The sequence below is a fragment of the Aythya ferina genome, assembly GCF_964211825.1.
Source record: "Aythya ferina genome assembly, chromosome: 16".
NCBI lineage: Eukaryota > Metazoa > Chordata > Aves > Anseriformes > Anatidae > Aythya > Aythya ferina.
In genome coordinates, this window is record NC_140315.1 from 9,181,512 (window position 1) to 9,205,265 (window position 23,754).

At 56.3% G+C, this 23,754-nt stretch overlaps 1 protein-coding gene across 6 annotated transcripts in view; it reads right to left on the reverse strand.

The window, feature by feature from the left end:
- The window catches only part of CHD6 (chromodomain helicase DNA binding protein 6), a 68,729-nt gene that overhangs the window by 10,770 nt on the left and 34,205 nt on the right, over positions 1 to 23,754 (reverse strand). For 3 of the 6 annotated variants that reach the window (XM_084538447.1, XM_084538446.1, XM_084538444.1), the window contains exons 12-33: positions 23,271 to 23,514; positions 22,635 to 22,811; positions 21,698 to 21,841; positions 20,634 to 20,889; positions 20,005 to 20,215; positions 19,416 to 19,611; positions 18,970 to 19,134; positions 18,015 to 18,194; positions 16,462 to 16,572; positions 15,118 to 15,320; positions 14,500 to 14,699; positions 9,702 to 9,861; positions 9,176 to 9,265; positions 8,596 to 8,699; positions 8,255 to 8,384; positions 7,924 to 7,984; positions 7,577 to 7,634; positions 6,562 to 6,781; positions 4,114 to 4,322; positions 1,425 to 2,981; positions 758 to 906; positions 278 to 475 (exon numbers count right to left, since the gene is read on the reverse strand). In XM_084538447.1, coding sequence (XP_084394573.1) covers positions 278 to 475; positions 758 to 906; positions 1,425 to 2,981; positions 4,114 to 4,322; positions 6,562 to 6,781; positions 7,577 to 7,634; positions 7,924 to 7,984; positions 8,255 to 8,384; positions 8,596 to 8,699; positions 9,176 to 9,265; positions 9,702 to 9,861; positions 14,500 to 14,699; positions 15,118 to 15,320; positions 16,462 to 16,572; positions 18,015 to 18,194; positions 18,970 to 19,134; positions 19,416 to 19,611; positions 20,005 to 20,215; positions 20,634 to 20,889; positions 21,698 to 21,841; positions 22,635 to 22,811; positions 23,271 to 23,514 — 5,023 coding nt within the window. Of the gene's footprint in view, positions 1 to 268; positions 476 to 757; positions 907 to 1,424; positions 2,982 to 4,113; positions 4,323 to 6,561; positions 6,782 to 7,576; positions 7,635 to 7,923; positions 7,985 to 8,254; positions 8,385 to 8,595; positions 8,700 to 9,175; positions 9,266 to 9,701; positions 9,862 to 14,499; positions 14,700 to 15,117; positions 15,321 to 16,461; positions 16,573 to 18,014; positions 18,195 to 18,969; positions 19,135 to 19,415; positions 19,612 to 20,004; positions 20,216 to 20,633; positions 20,890 to 21,697; positions 21,842 to 22,634; positions 22,812 to 23,270; positions 23,515 to 23,754 lie in introns of all 6 variants that reach the window. The other 3 variants (XM_084538448.1, XM_084538445.1, XM_084538443.1) reach the window with 1 other exon arrangement.

Below are 23,754 nucleotides of genomic sequence, written 5' to 3' on the forward strand. Positions count from 1 at the left end.
TGTTGGGAAATAGTTGACCATTCCCACAGTTATGGTAAACTTTTACTGTGAGCTCCTGCTTGCAGGACGCTCGCCATTGCAATCGCGAATAAAATAGCTTCACAGAAGGTCCTGTCTGAAGAAAATTACTGAGATTTTTCTCACATCGACCACAAGTGGCACCAAGAGGCAGTGAAAACCCAGGCCCTGATTAGGAAGCTACTGAGCACTTGTGGGCAATGCTTCACCACAGCGTCCTAAACCTGTCCCTGTCCAAGGATCCCCTCACCTTTTGTACCTGGGAGATTAACACTCCGTTGTTGAAGCTGGGATCAGGGGCTTCTGACTCTGCAAAGCTGTTCCTGCTGCCGGCATTGCTGGCTACTGCTGGGGCCGCTATCAGGCTCTGTGTCTCAAACTGCTGGCTAGAGGAAGGCCACTTGCCCTTCAGGATGGCATGGCAGATGTTGTCAATGCGATTGATGATCACACGGTCCTGCAAAGAGGATCAGACAATGGCAGGCTGGGACTTCAATGACATTAACTCAGGTATGTCACCTCAGAAGCAAAGGCAAACACAAACCCTTGTGACCTCCGTGCAGCAAGGAACTGCCCTGGGCCGGGTGGTCTCTGGCCTGCTGAGAGCACCCTGAGCCAGAGCATCCACGGGGAGCCACGTGCAGAGGAGGAGGGGGCAGAGCTGGGGCTGTGTGAGCCTCTGCTTGTCAGGACGAGGCAGTAACGTTTGCAATATGAACAGCACTCATTTTTAACTCACCTTAGGCCATTCAGAGAAGGAGTAAAGTGTCTTTTCCTGCAAAAGCTGGGCAATGGTCGGTGCCCGGGCATCCTGAAGATCATCAATCTCCCCAGGCAGGACAGAAGTCGAACTCTTGCTCTCTTCCTCCGAGTACTTCTCCAGACCATCTGAGAAAATGACAGAACAGAGCCCATCATCACCCTCCCTCCCCTACCACCTCAGGTAGCACCTCTTCCCACCTTCCCAGCTTAGTGCCCAGCAGGCCCCACACAAATCCCATTCCCCAGCCAGTGACCAAGCAATGCAGCAGTCCTGGGCCATATTGGGCAGCCCATAGCAGTCAGGAGTGGGCAATTGGCACTCCCGTGAGCTGAGTTCTGGGGCTTTTATGGCAGTGGCCCTCACACCTTCCCCAGCGACACAGCCAGAGCCCTGGGCGGGCAGGCAAGGAGGGCAGGAGCCTTACCAGAGAGAGCCGTTCGCTGAAGGGCTGCTGAGGGTCCTGGCAAGCCCTGCCAACAACTCTTTTCTCCCCAGTCACATCAACTAGAAGGGCCCCAGTGCCTGCAGAGGGGTGGCTGCTTCAGCTGGCTGCACAGCCCCGAGGCTTTGGCACTGAGGACAGTGAGCCCTCCCATCCCAGTCGGAGGTGACTGTCAACCAGAGGGAGCTCTCGGAACCCTACCTTGACTCTGGCTGCTGCCAGCTTTCTCCTCCTCATCTCTGATCTCACACTCTTCTTGCTTCATCCCCGGGGGCTCAGGGTGCGGGGCTTCTCTACAGCCTGCCTGCCCCTCGGACCCTTGTCCCCAGTCCTCCTCCCTGGCATGGGAGGGTTCTGCCCCTGGGGGTCCCACTGGAGGTGCAGGCGGGCTGAAAGCCTGGCTCTGAGCCTGGCCAGGCAAGTCCTGCAGGATGCTCTCCTCCTCCAGGCCGTGGTCCTCCCTTCCCTCTGGCCCAGGTTCCCCAGGGCCTTCGAGTGTCCCTAGCCCCAGGGCCTCTCTCTCGCCATTCACGGCTTCGGGGCAAGTGTCCTCAGGTGTGGGGAGGCCAGGGCTCTGCTCCTCGCCCCCCAGTTCATTAGTCTCAGGGTCACAACCAGCTGTGGTCCTTGGACCACTCAAGTCTTCTGCAACATCTGCTGCCGCCTCAGAGTTATCATCGTCCTCTTCCTCCTCCTCATCCTCCTCACTGTGGCTCTGACTTGGGGCTGACTTTGCTTCCATTCCTTTCTCCTGCAGCAGATTAATGAACCTCTGCTCAGGAGGAACCTTTATGTCATAGTTATGAAGACTGGAACCATACAGCCCCATGCTTATGACTCCTTCCATGGCACCATGCTCAGGTGCAGGGCTGGTGAGGTCTCTCTTCTGCTGCAACGCTTCACAGAGCTCTGCTGGGATGCTCTGTGAGGGGTCACTTTCAGGAGTAGAAGGCGAAGGCTCAGCTTCTCCGTTCTGACTGTCCATTTGGTCACAGCCAACCTGCAATCCCTCCAGGAAGGAAGTCTCTCTCATGGCCTCTGCATCACAGCTGGACGGATCCTCGTCCCCCTCCAGCTTGCCCTCAGAGAGTTTAGCAATACCACTTCCAATATCTGTGCAACTTGGGCTGTCCCGGGCAAGGGAGCTTTGCTCGCTGTTACAGGCCTTCTCGTCGTACATCATGCACATCAGTGAGTCCGGCAGAGAGCTCTCATCATAGTTACTGGACATGATGTCCCGGACCTTGGACATGAATGTTTCACAGTTTGCATCTGGCGGGCTGCCCCCAGACTGGGACATAGTGTTGTCAATGCTTTCTAGCTTGATCTGACTCTCAGATTCATTCTCCAGGGATTCACAGGTTTGGTCCACCTGGCTGTACAGAGGGGAACTGTAGAGTTTGGAGTTAGTCTGGTAAAGGCAGCACAGGGTTTCTGAGCCTGGGATCCCTGTTCTTTTATGCTGGGCATAGTTTCTGTACGCATCTAAAAAAGACAGCTGAGGGTCATTCATGATGTAGTAGTCAGTGCGATTCAGGCCATGCTTGGCGGTGCCGATTAGCAGGTCCCGATCGTGTTTGCCACACTCCCACCACACTGGCAGGTAGAGGCTCGGCCGGCACAGCTTGAGCCGCTCGTGGAGCTGTGGACACTTGAGCACCTGCTCGCGCACCTTTCGCAGAAGCTCGATGCGGTACAAGGTTCGGGCAGCACGTTCCTCTGTAATAGGCTCCACGTAGATGTCAGGGTCGGGGGGACCTACAACAGGAACAAAAAAAACAAGGCCCCATTACACTGGCTGATAAGGGTTACTCAGAGGCAGCAATAAGCTAGGTGAATCTTAACTCTTGCTCAGACTGCAGGTGAGGTGGGGGCAGTGGTTGATGCCACCACTGAGCCTGAGTTTCCCAGGGTCACCACCTTCCATTTGTTTGCCACCGAACGGCCACATTAGAGTAAACTCCTGACTTGATCAGCTGAACCAAAAGAGGCACTTGGCTGCAGAGGATTTCAACATCTTGCCTGAACTCTGCTCCATCAGAACCCGCAGCGCTGCATGGAGAGGGGCTCCCGGGGGTGTGAGCCTCTGGCAGTCCTTCAGCGGGTTCTCAGGGCAGGGAGTCTTTCAACTCATGTGGCTCTTTTCATGAGTAACACCTCCATATCCATACCTAAGGCTTTAACACACAGCTCTAAGGAACTGTGCACGATACCAGACCTCCAGGTAGCTCTGAGCTGAGATCCCTTCTGCTGCCATCAGAAGCAAATCACGCTGTGCTTAAACAGCAGCCAAGCAGCTTTTCATCTGCCACATCCTGTGTGTGCCTCATTTCTGGGGTTATGTTGGGTGCTCCCAGTGTGTTAGCCAGACTTCCCAAGTGTCTTGTGGCAGCTTCAGACCCCTTTTGCCTTGCAGGAGAGCTCCTCCATTAGCAGGGCAGCATGCATGGGCACTGTGCAGACTCTGTCCACTCCTAGCAAAGAGGTGCTTGGGCAGAAAGCAGCAACACAAACTGCACAAACATCCCTCAGCTTCAGTGTGGAAGCGATATGAACGGCTGCTTCTCTAATTCTCCTCCCTCACACCTAAAGGTCACTATCTCGGATAAAATTAAGGGCGATTTCATGGGATAACTCCATGGAATGTGTGAGAACAGAGGCTGGAGTCTGTCTGGCAGCTCTACTTTCCTGTTGCACCAGAGAGGCGGTACAGAGTGCTGGGAGGGCAGCCAAAAATACGGGTGTCTCCTGTAAGCCCATGACTCTTGCTACCTCCTACCCTCCCTGAAACTCCTCCCTTGGTGTTCTGCTCCATGACAGGAGCTCTAGTGAGACAATTTCTGGCCCAGGGCTTCATGGACCTCCCACAGGCCATACAGTTCTCACTCACCATCCTCTTTCCACAGCGGGAGACCACAGACATTCTTGCACATGGCCACAAAGCTGTAGAAGTACTTCTCTAGGCTTTCATCTGTCTTCTTCTCCAAACGAGAGATGGCTCGGAACTGAGTCCAATCAAAGGTCTTTTTCTCCTGATCATAGATGACCCCAAAGGAGGAGACGGTGCGGTAGAAATCTGCCTGCTCCCTCCTGGTCCACCTGTGGGGCAGAGAAGAAGATGTGAATGCCACTGAAACATGTTCTACTGCCAGCATGGGCAAGACAGCAGGCTGAGAGGATCAGAGGGACCTATCAGTTACTGCACAGCAGTTTTGGGGGAGCTGGCAGGAGGAGCACACTAAGGAGGAGCACTGAGATCCTGAGGTCTCAAGGTGTACAGCGAGGAGGACTGAAGGCCATGGGCACTCTGACCCTTGGCTCACTGTTGTGTCCAAACAGCAGCACAGTTCCTGACCATGCTGCCAATGGGACACAGGCTCCAGCCCAGCTTCTGTGGAGGCACAAAGCTATCACCCCTACTGGCTTTCTGCCAAACTGAGGTTGGTCTCTTGCCCTCCATGGCAAAGTCAACCCTACGTACCAGGAAATTGAAAGTAAGCTCCTTGCAGACAAAGCTCTCATCCAGCCTCTTCAGGAGGTGAGCCGGGACTGGGGCTCATTGTCATTAGGGTCCTAGTAACAACCACCCTGATAACAGGAGTCAGCAGGATTCCTGGGTGGCAGGGGCAGGTGTCACTCCCTCCTGATTAAAGGAAAGCAGCCCCAGTGATGGAGGCTTTCAGTTACAGCACAGTTACAGCAGAATTTTCACCCTGCCTCAGACCCTCTGAGCTTTCATCTCATGGGGATGAGGCAAAGGAATGATCCAGGACAGAAATGGTGAAGGGCACATGGGGTACATACAGCCCTGGGCAGGCAGAGCACAGAAAAGCAGGCTGCAGAGAAGAGGTTAGGGTACAAAAAGTAGGGCAAGAGCAGGAGCAGGTCACGGCAGTAGGTGAGTGCTGTGTGCTAAAGAAGTCTTGAAGTCAAATCTGAACTCCTCTGAATTACATCTCTGTGCCAGTGCCTGCAAGCAGCTGGAACATGTCAAGGGAGATCAGAAGCGATGACAGCTCCCAGTGCTCCAAAAGCAACCAAAATACACCCGGATTAGCATTTCCACCCCTGTTTCCAGAGGCTGTGAGTATTCTGTAGTGCTGTTTTACTCCAAAACGAAAAATGACATGAATGAAGCCAATAAAAAAATCAATGATCCAAACCACTGAGCCCAAAGTGGAGCTTATTACAATGCTTCAAATTAAAGGCTGGTAGAAGCTACCTAGGACACACCTGGGAGGAGACCACAGAGTTAAAATGCAGAAATATCAGGCTGTCGTGGTGTCCACAGCACAGCCATGTCCTGACCACCGTGAGGAGCACTGGTGTCCCCCACCTTGGAGAAGAGATGGTACAACTGGAAGAGGATCAGGGGAAGAGCAGTGGGCTGGAGCAGCTTCCTTACAACCACGCAGTGAGCAGGGGGATGCTGCGCTTCCAGTAATACCATCCTCAGGGGCAGTTAAAGGCAGGTGGGAATGTGCAAGTGCATCAGAGCTTCCCATGGCAGAACTAGGGAGAAGCACGCTGAATGACAAAAAGATATGCTCAAAATGGGTGAAAAGGGAGAATTCAGCATAGCTGAATCCCTGAACTCCTGTCGCAGGGCAGCACAGACACCAAATGGTTACATGGGCTCACGCAGCACGGACACATTCACAGAATATAACACCAGGGAGTACTGCTGACAACGGAGAGGGCCTGCAGTGCAGGACACGCCAGAGCTGGGTGCTGGGGACTCGCAGTGGTGCAGGAAGGACCCTGCCTCACACCCTGTCCAGCTCCTGCAGAGCCACTCTGGGTGCCAGACCATGGTCCTGCCAGCCTTCCACTTGCTGGAATGCAACAAAATGGGAGAACGCTGCAATATGCCACCAGCTGGCTCCTGAGGCTACTAACAGGAGGCTAAGGCAGTGGTGTGCGAGCCACGAGGGGTGGAAAGTCTAAGCATGCAGGCTGTGACAGCAGCCATCTGCCACCCCTCATCCACGATGAGTCCTGAGCGCACAAAAATGCTCAGCAGTACCCATTCTGCTGCAGGGCAATCCCTAGCCCAGCAGATGCTGGATTTGACCCTGAAGAGATATCCCCAGCTTCCTTTCACGCTGCCACCAGCCGCTACCTACAAACTACAATGGAGGATGAGCCCTGGGGCCACAAGGCTCCTTTGGGGCTGGGAGCAGAGTTCCTAGGCGCAGGAAGGACACACACACCTGCGTGGTACGCACGCAGCCAGCCTTGCTGAGATCCACCTTGGTAAACCCAGGGGGGCAGGGAATTCAGCAGCCCTCAGCCAGCCTCGAGAAGGACCCTCCGCCTGGGTCTGCTGCTCTGTTACCTTTTCTGCATTTCTTTGTTCACCGAGTCCATCTCTGAGGCTCTCCTGAACATCTCGTCCTGCAGCCAGTATCCATGGTTACCGGGCACCAGCATCTCGGCGCGGGGAGGCAGCTCTTTGCGGTTGCAGCGCTGGTAGACAGTGACGAGCCGCCGCAGTCTGGCCGTGAGGGCGGATGAGACAGGCCAGCAGGATCTGTCTGAGTCGGAGCCATCCTGGGCTTCAAACATCAGCAAGGACATTAGTATTTAATGCACGCCGCAAAGCCACGAGTTCACGCGTGCTGCTGCCCGGCTCTGAGAGCTCCCTCCTGTCTTCTCCCAGGGAGAAATGAGCGACCACAGTTGGGAAAGGGGGGCTGCGGTGACCACCCCTGGGCTTTGTACCCTTCAAGCTGCTGGCTCACACACTCACCATGTCCGAGCTTCCTTCAGAGAGGGCCCAGAGGCAGAGGTCTGCAGTCCCCAGGACTCCCTCTGCCTCCCACCTGCTCAGCAGAGCGGCTGGCCAGCCTGTAGCATCCGCCAGCACTGCCCACTGCACTGCCAGCACACACCCTGCACAGGCAACTGCATAGCCAGGACAGGCTGACAGCTTCCAGCACCCGTGGCTGGCTTTGGTACCACTCTTTTTTGGGACCCTGGCTGCCCTGCCACAGGGCCCATCCCCGGGTCTTGCATGACGAAGGCTCTCGGAGCACATCTGCGCTCCCACCCCCAAAATGCTCGTGCCATAGCTGTGCTGGGCGATGGCAAAGCAAAGCCAGACACCCCTCCTGCAGTGCTCCTGTAGGCTGGAGGCCAAACGGGCTTCAAATGAACCTCCTCTTCCCTTCATCTGCTTGTCAGCCAGGGTGCAGGGTGACCACTGTCACAGGTTAAGCTCTCATCCACTACCACAGGCCAGCACATCCCTAACCCCTTCCTGACCTCAGCAGCACCAGTGCTCTGGCTCAGGCTTTCCCGTGCCAGTCCCCAGGCAGCAACGTGCCACGCTGTGGGAGATACAGGCTCACCTGCCGACGGCTCATCCCGCTTCTCTCCAGCTTCGCCCACGCCAGCAGCCACGATGTCCTGCAGAAAGAAGCCATCAGCAGGGAGCTCTCCAGACCTACACTGAAACCCCCACTGCCCCCCCCCAGCTCCGTGGCCCTGAAAGGGTCTGGGGCTGCAGGACTGGCAGGGCCACGTGTCCCGTGCCCTCACACACATCCCTCAGCACACAGGATCAGAGCAGTGTGGGCCACGGGCAGCACTGGTTCACCCGCACCCCCTGGCAGAGCTGAGCCCAGTCTGCAGCGTGAGGCAGGACAGCAGGCAGGGCAGCAGCAGGTGTGCATCGATCACCGTGAATCCCACTCACCTCCTGCTTTGGCAGCCCTTCCATTTTTTCTCCACTGCTCTCTTCCTTGTCCATGCTGCCCCTGGGTAAGACAGTGAATTAGTCCCTGGCAGTGGCAGTGCCTGCTGCCTGCAGGAGTGAGGGACCAGCAGGGCCAACCCTGACTCGTCCCAGGGAGCCAGCTCCCCCCTGCCTTCCCTGCTCCCTGCTGTGCTCACATCCACATCTGCTTCCTTCTCCCCTCACTGCGCTCTGTAAGCACAGCTCACCCCTCAGCACCACCCCACTTCTAACGTGGCCCCCAGGAGTGAGCTGGACAGCCCGCAGGGGCTCAGTTCCATCACCTGCCCACCTTTCAGCAGCGTCCTGAGCCCCGTCGCTGACGCCCTGCTCTGCAGAGAGCAGCTTCTCATCTGGCATGCCCACCTTCTCCAGGAAACACAGCGCTGGGTCTGCCCGCATGGCGTTGTACCTCTCATAACCTGCCAGTGGCCACAGCCATCAAGGAGGAGAAAGAGAGCGTAAGACCAGGCCTGAGCCTCGTTCAGGTGAACCTCCGAATGTCCATCTGGCTCTCACACTCTTATTTGTGCTGCCGTGAGAGCAACTGTCACCCACGGAAATGCAGAACCCTGGCCAGCTGCTCGGGTCCCTCTCACACACCGGCACCCAGCAGACCAGCAGGGTACATACCGTGCTTGAAGACGCCAATGAGCAGAGATTTATCAGCCTCAGCATTCCACCAGTCCACGGGGATCTCCACGTAGTCGATGTCCGGCAGCAGCACATCCAGCTCCCTGTGGCAGACAAGGCACGAGTGCTCTCCCAGCCTCACTGGCACTGCAGCACACTGGGCACTGCACACCCAGGGGCGGAGCGAGACAGGAACATCTGCCCCTTGGCTTGGGGGCCGATTGGTGGTGTCTGCTCCACTGCACCCACTGCCTTCCTCACCCTTTCTCCAGAGATAGGGAGAGCGCACAGCCCCTCTGCCCTCCCGCCTGAGCAATACCAAGGGAACGGAGCTTCAGTCTGCTGGGAGAAACCACCTCAGGCCAACCAGACCCAAAGGAACTGCACATCTGGCAGGGTGGATTGCAATGCCCCCTCCAGACAAACTTATGCTGATAGATGCAGGTACAAACCACCCCGGAGAAGGCAGCCGCCCCTGCTCTAGGAAGTTAAGCTGAGTGTATCACAGTCCCCTCTGAAGCACCAAGAGCCCCAACCATTCCCATAAGAAGCAATGCTGGGGTTCACTGTAAGTTCCTACCTGGCAGGGGTGCCCTCGAAGGCTTTGTCAGCAGCCTCCCCCAGCACCTCGGCCTTCAGGTAGTAGAGCATCCGCACCCGCAGCAGCACCCTGCCGCGGACACACAGAGGAACACACGCTAGCACGCAGGTGCTCAAAGCCAGCCCAGGGCCTGACCCAAAGGCCCTCGCTAAGGCATCTGCAGGGGCATGCTGTGAGGTCAGTGAGGGCAGGGAAACCTGCCCCCGACGCTGTTTTCCCACATGGGATGACACATTTTCTCAAAGCCATCTGTCCCCCTGCAGGGTAGGCACCGGCCACACCCTGCCATGCCACAATTGCTGGCCCTGCGCTTTGCTGGGCCCTGTGGCCATGGACTTGCTGCCCAGAACACTGCTCCCACCTCGTCACCTGGAGGAGCACCACGAGAGCAGCCCAGCACGATGATCTGCATGGGCTGAGCCCTTCATGGCTCTCCCCCACCCCCTCCATGCTAAAGGAGCTCAGCCCGCGGCCCCCAGAAGCTGCTGCGGGCTCCTGCACTCACTTGTTGCAGTGCTGTTTGAGGTGCTTCTTGTAGCTGTCATCGTGCAGGACCACCTCAGGGTTGCAGGTAGCAAGCCAGTCTGCGTTCTTTATCTCAGGAAGCAGCATCTGGTTCTTCGTTTTCTTCCCCTTCCTGCCTCTGGGCACCGGCGCTGACAAGCCTGTAACAGCAAGCGGCAGCAAGTGAGCATCATGGGCACCACGGGCCGGGCCAGGCACCCCTGGCACGGCACTGTCCGGGAACAGCAGCACAACCAGGAGCTGGAGGAGGCCTTGCGAGGCTCCCAGATGCATCTCGGCGAGCCAGGGTTAGGGAGATGAGTAGAAAGGCGCACGCACCCAGGGATCCAAACTGCTGCTACCGACCAGCAGGACCCACGCCATGCTGGGCTGTGGGGCTCGACACCCCCAGCACCTTTCCCCGTCTCTGTCTGCCCACCCAGCACCCCCTCTGCTGCTGCATCTGGGTGCCTGTGGCAGCTGCAGGGCCTGGGGGGGCTGCAGTGCCAGCCCCAGTGACCCCACAAAGCTCAGGGAGCCACCAGCAGCCCCTGGGCGCCAGCCTGTATCCCAAGTGAACTGTATGTAAATAATTAACACTGTGCCACAGCTCGGAGCCTCCTGCACCTCACACCTCTTCTTCCAGCCCCAGAAGTGGACTGAGGTTGCACAGGGTGATGGAACTCCTCCAAACGCAGCTGAGTGCCACAGCAACCTCACTCCTGTCTCCACGCCACGGTTTCTCCTCTACCCAAAGCAGTGCCTAGGACCCAGGAGACACCTGAAAGCCCTCAGTCCAGCTCATCAGCCCTCCTGTGTCTCCTCCTAGCACAGAGCACCAAACATCATCACAGTCTTTGAGATTTTGTGCCAGAGACTGGGGGGGGGCTTGGCCTGACAGCTGAAAAGCTGTTTCAGAAAGGTGAAGGGGGATGACTGGAAGGAAGGACTGGGCTGGGTAAAATCATGGGAAGACTCGTTCCTCTGTCACTAAAACAGCTCTGATGAAACTGTCAGCCAGCGCTGGATCAGGAGAGGAAAGATTTTACAAAACAGGCTGTTATCTTTTGATAACACTACAGGGCTGGCTGATAAAGCCAGTGAGCAGCACTCTGACATGCTGTTTAACATGACGTGCCATTTTTGTTTGCATCACATGAGATAGACATGACACATCTCAGATGGATCAGAGCTGACAGATCTTGGGGTATTTATAACGCTTTTCAGCTCCGCCAAGTGTAGGTGAAGGATCTGTCAGTGAAGTGTGTGGGGTAAACCTGGAGTGGGAGACTATCTCCAAGAAAAACGTGGGGATCACCACACAAACTGCACTGCTGTGAGTGCTAAGTGCAGTGCTGATCCCAAGTGATAACGAGATGTATAAAATTATCAGAGAGAAGCATGGAAGAGACCTTGGTCCCCGGGCACAGCTCTTACAGCCTTACCTAGACAACAAAGCCTGCTCCGAAATTCACTCTCCAGGGACGACACGGTAATTTTGGACACGAGTTCAAACAAGAGGCTCCAACATGCTCAAAGAACAGAACATAATCCCGATGATCTGATATCTGGGGGTTGTTTCCTATTCCATACATCATGTGGAGGGCTATGTGGGAACCAGATCACTGGGGGGGTATTTGCACTGGGCAGACACGCCGAATGGCAAAGCGATGTAGTTCCATCTGGCTGACAAAGATAAAGCAATATCCAGTGGCTGGAGCTGAAAATTAAACACATTTCCAACCTTGAAATAAAATGTGAGTTCACAGCAGAATGGGGAAATGATGCCTGGTGGGGTCATTACTGCTCGAAGTACTCCAAGAGAGATGAGCTGCACCCTGGGCAGCCACTTCCAAGGCAGCATCTTGCAACTGTCCTGTCCTGCACGCGCATATGAAGGGGAAAGAAGAGCTGCAGCACTTCTGCCCCATCCATCTGTGGGGTGGATCACAGCAGAGCTCTGGGGGGGTGCTGGCTGCAGGCTCTGCTCATCCTCTTGTAGTCACACTGCTACAGGATTGACAAGGCACGGTCGGCAGGAGGAACCAGCAGTGGCTGGAGGTATCTGCTGCTTTCTGCACATCTGGGGCACCTGGAGCACATCTTGCCTGGTCAGCTCTCTGCAAGCAGGAGATCTCAGGCTCCTCAGAGAGCCACAGCAGCACTTGATGTACATGTATGTCTGCTCTGCAACGGAGGCTCTGCTCTCCTCCATCTCCTGTGGTTAGGCCAGATGGTTTTGTTGTCCCCCTGGTCAAGAACACTGAGATTCCACAGCTGGGAAAAGCCATTCTGAGGAACTGATGGAGAAGCTCCAGGTTGCTTCCTCTGCTAAATATCCAAAAGCATCATTTATAGTTCTGCTCTTTCAGTAGAGCATTACTGACCCTTCACTGAAACCGCAGCTTGTTCATTACTTGGCATTACCTAAATCAAGCCCAGTATCAGCCAGTTCATTTCCTACTCTTGCTCTGCTCTCCACAAGGCGCTCAAGTTCAGCCCCAGTGCTGCTATGGGCAGGGCTGCACGGCGAGAGCACAAGGCAGCACTGCTGAAGTGGCTCACTTAGCAAGAAGCGATTGGAGAAAGCCACTGAAAGCCACACGCTCAGAGCTCACCCTGCACAGACATTTCCAGACAGAAGGGAATGGTTATGCTGGGTCACAGAATGGTTTGGGTTGGAAGGGACCTTACAGATCATCTAATTCCAACCCCTCTGCCATGGGCAGGGACACCTTCCATCAGACCAGCTTGCTCCAAGCCCCATCTGGCCTGGCCTTGAACACCTCCAGGGATGGGGCACCCACAGCTTCACTGGGCAACCCGTGCCAGTGCCTCACCACCCTTGGAGTAAAGAATTTTTTCATAACGTCTAATCTAGATCCTACCCTTTTTTAGTTTAAAACAATTACTCTTTCTCCTATCACTACACTCCCTGACAGTCCCTCTCTAGCTTTCCTGTAGCCCCCTCTTAGGTTGCTGGGAAAAAAAAAGCTCTCTAGAGCCTTCAGGCTGAACAACCCCAACTCCCCCAGCCTGTCCTCACAGGAGTGGTGCTCCAGCCCATTGACCATCTTCGTGGCCCTCCTCTGGAGTCACACCAGTACACGTCTATGTCCTTCTTGTACTGGGGTCCCCAGGGCTGAACACGGTGTTCCAGGTAGGGTCTCACAAGAGTGCAGTAGAAGGGGACGATCGCCTCCCTCACCCTGCTGGTCACAGGATGCCGCTGGCTTTCTGGGCTGCAGGTGCACATAGCCAGCTCCTGTTGAACTTCTCTTGAGGGTCTCAAGACTGCACCATGGTGTTTGATCACCAAGTAATGCTCAGCATGCCCCTGGGGTTCAGCAACAGCACTTCTCCAGAGGTGCTCCACCTGCACACCACCGTCTCCAAACAGGTTGAAGAGCCTGAGGCTTCAGCACGGCTCACTGTCCTCACTACTCACCTTGTGCCATACATCACCAGCTGCCCAGCAAAGCAGCACACAGCCGTGGGGCTTGACCACCCTGCGGGAGTGCCAAGGACTCCCCCAACAGCTCGCCCAGCCCAACTCACCTGTCCTGAAAGTCACACTCAGTCGGTGGAGTCCTCTGACACAGAGCGGGCAGTGACCACATGGCCCCGGCTGCAACCCACCAGCTGCTCCAAGGAGCCAGCACAGGCTCTGTCTTCATACCATTAAAGACAAAGACCACTGTGGTTGAATGATGCCATCTACAGCTATGTGCTGTGCTGCAAGAAATGCCTACAGAGAGCATATGCTGCAATGCAGGCATGGGGGTGAGTCTGCAGTGCCCCACTCCCCAGGCAGAGTAAGAGGGACAGCAGGAGAGCAGGGCAAGAGCTGTGTGTGGACCCTATCCAAAGCTGAGGACAAACTAGGAGCCTCAGCCCAACAGAATCCAGATGCAATTAAATCTGAACATCTGGTATGATATGTGGGGTATTCAGACATCACACATGCTGGAAAATACATGTATTAGTCCTCTGAACAGAGAAGGCACAGGCAAACATGAGGTAAAGGGTCCAATTAGGTGGAGTGGGAGAAGGCAGCATCGCCTTGCTATGCAATTCTGCACTGCAGAGGTCTCAGGACAAACCAGCAATGCTGCACCTCCACCGACGGGGACACGCACTGCAGACCAGCGTGTCAGGGACAGGAACCACAAGCTGGTGACTGGGGATGAGACGGCTGCACAGACTACAGTGCCAGCTTTCTCTGCCATAGTCAGGGCACTGGGCAGCCACAGGCAGTGCCAGGCAGTCTCAGCATCAGCTTTAGCACTGGGCTGACCAGCAAGCAGGCAGGTCCCTGTGTGATGATCCACTCTGCATCCTGTGATGCCCTGAGGAACAGCCAGGCAATTCTGCACTCAGAGTGGAATAAGCACCCTCTTAACTATCCCAGCCAACATGTTCGTGTGATCACCTACACCCCACGAGCTCACTGCACGATGTCCCCCAGCTCACAACAACTCTGAGAGTATTCATGAGCCAGGGAGAACTTTGTAGCCCCCTCTCCGAAAGCAGGGTTGCATCTCTGCTCCCCCTGCAAGGCTCTGTTTGGCACTAGCCAGAGCCAAACAGGCACTGGGAGCCATGAAATGTCATCCCCCGCTCAGCCAGCCCCTGATGCTGTCTCTGAGGTCTGTGGAGAGGCCAACTCCATGGCAGCCACTTTCTCTGTGCTTCCTGGCTGTTTCAAACAGCTTTGCTTTCAATTCTGCAGCCTTGGTCCTGCACACGGGCACACTGGTGGCGAGTACTGGTGCAATGGCAGAGAGAACACGCAATACCTGAGTGATTCTGCAGAGCCTGGTTCTGGCCATCCTTCGTTGGCGTGATGAGATCCCAGATAAAACTCTTTATCTTCTCATCCCCTTTGTAGTGTTTGACGCAATAGACCAGCAAGGCACGACAAATCATCTCCATGTCCTTCTCATTCAGGTGCCACTTGAACCGCCCATGGGTCAGGATATCTTTCCAACGTCCCCAGCTGAAAGAGCAGTAACAGGGATACAATAAACTCTGCTGTGCAGCGAGAGACCTCGTTGGCACCTCTCTCCACAAGCTCACACAATGGCACAGCTCCCAGGGATTGGGGGTGTTATGCTCCCATATTATAGGAGCAGAGATGGGGAAGAGGTTTGCACGGGACTGAACAGGCCAGAGGTAGGAGCAGATGCTGGATGCCCTGACTGCCAGCTCCTGCTTTGCCCCCTAACTCTCCTTCCAGTCCCAAAGTTTGCTTAGAGCCTACCAAGGCAGGTCCCACTAGGGAGGCCATTGCTTGAAGAAGGGAACACTGCCTCAGGCATTCATTGCTCCGGACGGACAGAAAGTGACTGTGGCAGCTGGAGGCCCATCTCTGAAGCGGGCTGTGGTTGTTGACTCAAGGAGGGGGTGAGACTCACCCGAATATGAGCAGATTCTTCTCCACGCGGAAGCACTCAGCCCGCAGGTAGCGCCGGGTCTTCTCATTGAAGCGCCGTGAGCGCGTGGGTCGCTCATCCGAGTCACTGTCCAGCTCAGAGAACTCCATCAGCTCGTCCTCCTCGAAGGAGTTGTAGTGTTTGGTTTGCTTCCGCACCCGGGGCCTGTCAATGACCAAGCTCTCCTACAGGAACATAGAGAACACATCCAGGGATGGGTGGAAAAACCTGCCCTTTATCATGGCACAGTGAGCCCACCATGCTGCTCCCTGGCGCTGTTCACAACTCCCAGTACTGGCTCACCAGCCCTGGGGCTGGTCACCACCTTGCCACTACGATATCTGCTCCAAGCTCACTCCATGTGGCTCTGTCTGCACACACGAGGTAATTCCTGGCAGCAGAAAATTCACCCTGAACAATCAGGCTGAAAGTCGGGCTCTCAGGGTTCAAACTACGGATGTTCAGCACCTGATTCAGCTCTGAATTACGCTCCTGGCTCTCCCAGGAATGCCTGGGACAAGCTGTGCTGAAGGAGGTGTAAATTCTGTTGGTAGGTGGGAGGAAAGAGAAGAAAGGCGGCTACCAAGAAGGTGCAGGAGGGAGCAATATGAAATTAAATGGTATGTACATACTTCTTTTTCTTCCCATCACCCTGCCAAATGTATCTATGTCATCAGCAGCCCCGCTCGGGGCAGGAGAGGGCTGGGACCCCGCCTGTTCTGCCTCCAGACATGCACTGAGTCACCAGCAGCCCCTCAGCTCTCAGGCACAGCAGGCAGAGCTGAGAACAAGAACGCTGCCCATGGGAGATGCCCCCAGAGACGCATGGGGAAGGTTTGGCAGCTTTGCTACCAGAGCAGGGGAAGCCAAGCACCAGCTCCCTGCAGCTCCAGCTGCCACATTCCCCATGGTGGCTGTGGGAAGGAGCCTGTTTGCCAGGGGGAGCAACGGGCAGGACTGCTGGAGCACCCATTCGTGGTCTGCATCCCCTTGCCCAGCCATGGTGATGGGCCCGCTGGATCCCCCCGGCTTTACTCCTTGCTCCCATCACTAGCCTGAAGGCAGGACAGCAGAGCTGCGAACGCAGATGGAGAAAGGAGCAGCACAATCCAAGCCTGTCCTTGCTTGATCCACCAGGCCAGGAGAATCCCTGGGAGGCTCCCCTTACTCCTGTTCATGTTTGGGTTTTAGAGTGGTTTGTTTCTAGCAAGCAAACTCGGATACTGAGCCTCACCCACATGGCCTCTGAACAACCCCCCAGACTTGTCTGAATGTGGGGCGTTGTGTATCAGCTGTGGGGCACACAGGCCACGAGCTGGATCTTACCTTTTCGTTCTTGGCATCTGTATCGAGCTCTGCTATTTTGGCCCACTTTTGCCAGAAGTTTGGGTCATCTAAGGAAATGTCAGTTCTGTTTCCTGATGCTACAAAGCTGGCCTGGGAGTGAGAGAAGATGAGTGAACAGGATACAACCCACCATCCTGATATGCTTTCCCCCCACAGAGATCCATAACACATCTGCCTGCAGCGGACAGCCTGGCTGCCACACAGAATCGCAGGATGGTTAAGGTTGGAAGAAACCTCTGGCAGTCACCTGGTCCAACCCCCTTGCTCAAGCAGGGATACCTGCAGCAGGTTGTTACACCCTGCACTGACACATGCCAGTGGGCTCTGTTAGAAAAGAAAGCTGAGCCCCAATCTTCTGCATTTCTGCCTGGAAACAGAGCCTGGGTTGTGCCGCCTGTAAGGGGAGGACAGCCAGATGGCATCCCCGTGGACACCAGGCATCAGCGTGGCACAGAGCTGGCTCCTTGGGCTCCCTGCAGTGGGCAGGCTGCAGGAGGCTGCTCGTGTGGGGCTGTCAGGACCCCATGGCACACAGATCCCCACAGCACAGCAGCAAACAGCTGCTGGCATTATGGAGGCCAGCAGCCAAGTCCTGCCACTTCCCCAGGGGTCTTCTTGCAGAGCCAAGTCCTGTGGCAGAAGAAGAATGAGGCTGGCCACACAGGCTGTGGCCAGGCTGTGCTGAAGGTCCCACACTATCCTCCCACACTGCTGGCAGCCTTGGTTCCCACCTGCGTTTCTGTTTAGCAAAGCATCACACCCAGGCAGCACCAGTGTCCAGAAAGACAGGGAAGGTAACAGACTCCAGGTCAAATAAGCTCAGGCCATGAGCACGAGATGAGCCCTGTGACTTTTCCCAGACATGGAGCTCACCCAGGCTTTGAATTCATCCATCTTCTCCTGGGAGAGGCCTGACTGCCCACAACAGCCCAGGGGAAAGGCTCCAGCTCTGGTCATGGCCTGCTGCCTCAGCAAGAAGCCCTGAGCACAGCAAAAGACCAAGCCCTCCACCTGGGATTGGAGCCTGCACCTTGCCGGCACAGTGCCCTGGCAAGGACACGCGGTGGCTCCACACCTCTCAGCACAGAGCATCTGCCCACACTGCTGGCCCCAGGAGAGAGCACAGAGGGACCTTACAGATCACCCAGTTCCACCTCTGCGATGGGCAGGGACAACTTCTACTGGACCAGGCTGCCCAAAGCCCCACCCAGTCTGGCCCTGAACACCTCCAGGGATGGGGCATCCACAACCTCTCTGGGCAACCTGTTTCAGTGCCTCACCACCCTCTGAGTGAAGAATTTCCTCCTAGTGGCTGACATCCTGAGACAGGGTGTCCTGTTGCCTCCATGTCCCAGCAAGGTCTCACTCCTGGGCACAGAGAGGTAGGCAGGAGAGCTTGGCCTCTAGGCAGACACAGCTCCAGTCCAATGCAGGGAAGAGCTCAGCCCAACAGCACGGCACTGCCCCTGCCCAGAAACGTTCCCCCCCGCCACGGGAGGGAGTCCCCTGCCCTCCCGAGGAGCATGGCACACCTTGGCAAAGGTGGAGCCCTTCCCCTCAGACTGGATTGTGATGGTCTGCGTCCTGCGCTGGAGGATCTGATCGATGTCCTCCTCGCAGAACTTGGATCCTTCATCCTCCTCATCCATGAGAGCACCGTAGGCACCCTTCCGCAGCAGGTCCTCCACCTCCATCTTTGAGAGCTGCTGAACCTGTCCGAAACACAAATGCGTCACCAAACCCTGCCAGCTGCTCTGGGCACTGGCACGGTGGGAGAAGGCTCTTCCCTGCCCCAGGAGAGAGGGTAGAGATGCCCCAAGCTAGCCCAGACCTCTTACTGCCATGACAGAGGTCACTTCAAAATGCTGCTCGAGGGACTCATGGAATTCAGCCCTTGTCACACAGACACAGTGCCGCACATGTCTGCAAGCCCCGTGGCAGCACAGGGACAGCCTGCCAGGCTAAAGAGCAGCAGTGTGAGCGTGTGGGACTGGGCTCTCACTCCCCGGGAGCCTGCCCAGGTCTCTGCTCCAACGTGACAGTCACTTGTTATTCTTCCAGTAGTTACTCAGCCTCTTCCTCTCTCCATTCTTCTTTTCAGTTCTGCTCAGTACTGCACAATGCTCTCAAAACAGCCCTGCAATGGACTGAGTGGCCTGCTAATATAGCCTGCAAGTTCTTCTCATGAGGGACTGCAGAGCCGCGACAAAGGCTTTGCCCTCTTAAGCTCTTGGTAGGAGAGCAAGAGACACGCAGATATTGGCCAGCGTCACCAGGCAATGGACCAGTGTCCTTGTGACAGTACCAATTGCTGCAGAAAGCTGTGTTTGAGCCCAGGTGGGGTCCTGAGGCTTTTATCCCCACCTGGAGACACAGCCCTGCACGCCTGCCCCTTTCACAGAGGCAGCAGAGGGACAGGACACAGGGGAAGGAGAAGCACCCCCACACACAGCCCCCTGCCCAGTCCCGCTCTGACAGCCAACCTACCCCGTTGGTGCTGCCCTTGCGGTTGATGTCCTGCAGCACAGCCTTATCCAGGCCCAGTTTCAGGCTGGCCTTGTCAAACATCTCCCGCTCGTAGGAGTTCCTGGTGATGAGGCGATAGACCTTCACCGCCTTGCTCTGCCCGATCCGGTGGCAGCGAGCTTGAGCCTGGGAGGAGGGCGGAGGGCACAGCTTCAGACACAGCGAGCCCGGCACAGCGGGGGTGCTGTGGCTTCTGGTAGCCCTACCTGCAACCCCTCCTCACCCACCACAGCCAGGTCAGCTCCCGCAGCCCAGGGCACCCTCCCTGAGCACTGTCAGCCCTCCTAGTGCTGCACCCCCCGTGCCAGAGCAGCCAGGTGCTGCTGCGCCCCTCTCTCTGGCTGGCAGGGGTGACGGGAGCCCTGCTGGGGGAGCTGCAGGCAGCCTGTCCCAGGCTGGCCCGTTACCTGCAGGTCGTTCTGTGGGTTCCAGTCTGAATCAAAGATGATGCAGGTGTCAGCAGCGGTCAGGTTGATGCCCAGCCCACCTGCCCGCGTGCACAGGAGAAAGACAAAGCGATCTGAATCGGGCTTGCAGAAGCGGTCGATGGCAGCTTGGCGCAGGTTTCCTCGCACCCGCCCATCAATTCGCTCATAGGTGTACCTGGTCCGAGAGGGTAAGACGTGAGAGCAGGGTCACAGCAGGGCCCGGACTAGCTGCAGCTACCAACCCCTTCTTGCTCCTTCCCCCAGGCTGTGTGCAGGCATGCAGACAGCCGGAACTAGGACCAAAGGAAGGGCCTGTCTCCGTTTGGTCACTCCTAGGACTAGCACAGTAGACCAGCAGCCCTGCAAAACGGCCAGGTCAGAACTGCCCAGGTTTGGAGTCTCTGCCCCCATCAACAGTAACTTGTAACTCGGATCCTTTGGTACATGGATGGGGACAGAATAGCCAAATCCCCACCCTGGGCTGTTTCCACTCTGTTTCCATGGTTTCTGCAGCGCAGGATGGACAAGACATGGAGGAAATGTGGTGAATGCTCAAGCCTGTACTAACCGCCTCTGAATGAGATAGTCTTCCAGGATGTCAAGGCAGCGCACCATCTGGGAGAAGATGAGCACCTTGTGCCCCCCAGCAATCAGCTTGGGAAGGAGTTTATCGATCAGCACCAGCTTCCCGGCTGCCTGGATCATTGCCTGCAGCTGGAAGTCTGGTGCCTCCGGGCTGTGTGTTTTACGGAAGTCTTCCAGGATCTTCTCCTCCGCCCCTGCCAGGTGAGAAGGGATGTGAGCTCTTGGTAAGACCGGCAGTGCAGCTGCCCACAGCCTCCTGTCCACGGCAACAGCATGCAAGGAACAGAATCCATGCAGTTGCTCGGATCCAGGGAGGCTGGCTAGAAACCTCCAGAAGCCCCTCTGCTCCCGTGACTCTACTCCTTCAGGGCTGGCACCAGCTCTTGACAGAACAAGCCACGTTGGGATGCAATAGAGGATCCCACTCTAAAATGCCCCAGAAACAGCTGTACATGGAGAGCCTGGGCAAGACCCTGAGGCTGGCAGTGCCCCTGAGGGCAACAAGGCAGGTCACTGCAGGCAGAGGGCCAGAGCTGGGTGAGCCCTGCAGGCAGTGACCAGTAAATGGTGCTGTGAGACATAACCCCCTCACCTCCTGTGCACAGCCCTCACCATTGATGAGATAAGGGTGATTGCAGCACTTCCGCAGCTCCATCATGGTGTTGATGAGGTTGGGCATGTTGTGCTGGTTGGCACCCTTGGACAGGAAGGAGAAGTTCTTCTCCAGAATCGCCCGGTAGTATTTCTTCTGGATGTTGGTCAGCTCCACCTCAATGATGGTTTCCTGCTTGGGTGCCAGGTTCTTCTCCACATCATCCTTCAGCCGTCGCAACATCATGGGCTTCAGGATGGACTGCAGCTTCTTCACCTGCCAGAGCAAGCGCAGAGATTCACTCCCTGCATGGCAAGCACATGGTGACAACAGCAGAGGGGCCTGCAACACTAGAGCCTCTCTAGGCTGGAAACCCTCTACAAATGGTCCTGAAGCACCCACACTTCTGACAACCAGGATAACTTTAGGATCTAGCTCCCCTGGAGCAGGCATGTGAGTGGCTGGCCCTGGGCTGTAAACTCACACACTGTGGGCAGCCTTGGGTACATGTGCCTGCTGCAGGAGGAGGAGAACTGGGAGCTTTGCTAGCAGCTGAGCTGATGGGTGCTCCACGTGTCCATGCCTGCTCCCCTAGGATGATGAAGCCAGGCACTTAAACAGCAAAGAGGCAACCCAGGGGACCGTGCTGCTCCCCACTACCCATGCTCAAGGGGAACTTTGCAGGATGGTTCCCCAGGGTAACCTGACAGGGTGACAGATCCATGGGCTTACTGACCTCCTCACTCACCCGCTGGCCTCGGGAACAGACCAGGTGGGAAAGCTGGGTGTGCTGAGCTGCTCAGGCATGCAAGGAGCAGCGTGGAGACAGACAGGGAGCAGAGCCTGGCCTTGGCACAGGCTGGTCTCCTCTCTCCAAAGCAGCACTGGCCCATGGGCTCTGTCAGAACTTTGCTTCTGGCTGAGGCCAGGGCCGGCATGCAGCACTGCACCTTGCGAGGGGCAGACCTTTAAGCAATGAGGGGTCTTGTTCACCTCCACAAAGTACATCCGAGTGCGTGCCTGGCGTGGTCACCAGGAGTGCCAGTGACCTGTAGGAAGTCACCAGCCTCACTCTTCTAGGTACCTGCTCCTCTGTCTTCAGGTCCCCAAACTCCTCCAGGAAGGCCGTCTCTGAGGGAAACTGCTGTGGCTCCAGGAAATTCAGGAGGCTGAAGAGCTCCTCCACTGAATTCTGTAGGGGGGTGCCTGTCAGCAGCACCTTGTGCTCCTGTGTATACACAGAAAACAGGTTGAGGGCTCAGGCCCACTGATCCAAGGGGCCCTGAGATCACCAAGCTCCCTTTTCTTCCAGACCCAGAAATGCACTGTGGGACCTGCAGGCACAGGCACCCCCAGAAAGGCTCTCTTGGCCATGGTGCCAGCCCTCATGCAGCTGCTGCAATGTGACACTGCCACGTGGCTCTTGGGACACTCCCCAGGATGTATCCCACTCTAGCTGTGCAGCAAGAATGAGCAACACCGAGAACCCCACACTGCTCCCAGGGCTCAGCCCTGCTCTGTAAGATCACCGGAACATCAGACTGACAATTTCTGGGGACTTGGTCCAGCTACAGGTGAGTGTGACCAAAGCTGGGTAGGGCTAGGTGATACAACATGCCTGATGGCCCTCAGTACAGCAAACAGCCACACTGCTTGCTCCAGGGCTGTGAAGGATCTGGACATCCAAATCCACATCCCAGAGCAGCTCATCGATCCCTTTTTCATTACACACAGTCCTGCACCCCCAGCCCTGCCACAGACTGGTCGCATGCCTGGAGAGTGTTAAGAAACCAGCCTGAATATGGCAGCCCTGCTCACCACAGGGTACAAGGCACATCACAGCGAAATGATCAAACTGGCACTTCTCTGGTGATCTGACGTGTCTCTCCCCTCTGAGACGGGGAGCTCTCAGCTCTAAGCTCCGGCCCTGTGCCAAGCAGCTGTCAGTGACACCTGACTGCTTGGCACAGCCACCTCTGGCCCACCCTGCTCTTGCATCAGCCTGGGCAGGACGTGCTCACCAGGGCCATGAGCTTCAGCCCCTCCAGCAGCTTGCAGTTCCTGTTCTTCAGCCGATGGGCCTCGTCAATGACCACGCAGCGCCACTGGATCTTCTTCAGCTCTGGGCAGTCAGCAAGGATCATCTCGAAGGTGGTGATAACCACCTGGAACTTGAAGATCCCAGGGAGAGGGTTGCCCTAGGGAGACATAAAATGTACGCAGTGCTTGACTGCTGCAGGCAGCAGGACACTGTCAAACATCCTGGCAGTCCACACAGGCTGGCCACCACGTCAGTGCTAGAATCTGGATCCTGGCTGTGATTCTTCCAGATTTGTCTCCCTCACTCAGTGAGCAGGTTCCTGCAAGCCTTCATGCTGGCTGCATGTCTCCAAACCAGACACTACTTGAGGGCAGAAAAATAGGCCTGGACAAGAGCTGTGGCTGGGACTTAGCTGCATTTTCCCCTTTTTACAACAATAGGGCCTGTCCTTCACTCATACACTGTGCACTCTCAGCCCACACCGGCAAAGGAGTCTTAAAAGATCATCTTGCTCTCCCTGGATAAACCACAAGCTCCACATGCAACAAAGCGCTTCCCAAGTAAAGGGAGCCAGAGCTGGAGGACATGTTCTGGGAGTGCTGTGTGTGTCAGTCACCTGTGAGTCCCTGTACACCATCTCATACTGCTGGATCATCTGCCGGCTGATCTGGCTGCCGTGGTACACGATGGCATTCATCTCCGTCCAGGTGCGGAACTCCCTCTCCCAGTTGGTGATAGTGGAGAGGGGCGCGATGATGAGGAAGGGGCCGTGGATGCCCATCAGGAAGATTTCTGAGAGGAAGGTGATTGACTGGATTGTCTTCCCCAGCCCCATCTCATCAGCCAGGATGCAGTTCTTCCTGCAGAGATGGGCAAGAGCAGGTTAATGCAGCTCTCAGGGGCAGGAACCAGCCTGTCACTAACTCCTCGATGTGATGTCAGGCATGTCACCTCCCCTCACATCTCTCTGACTCCATGGTGTGGAGGGTGGGAGACATCAGGACAGTGCTCCAAGTGGCCCAAACCGGGTCTGGGTAAGCCAGCCCATCCAACCTCTTGCTGATGACGGACTGTGTGAAAGACACTGCCCTTCAGGTGCA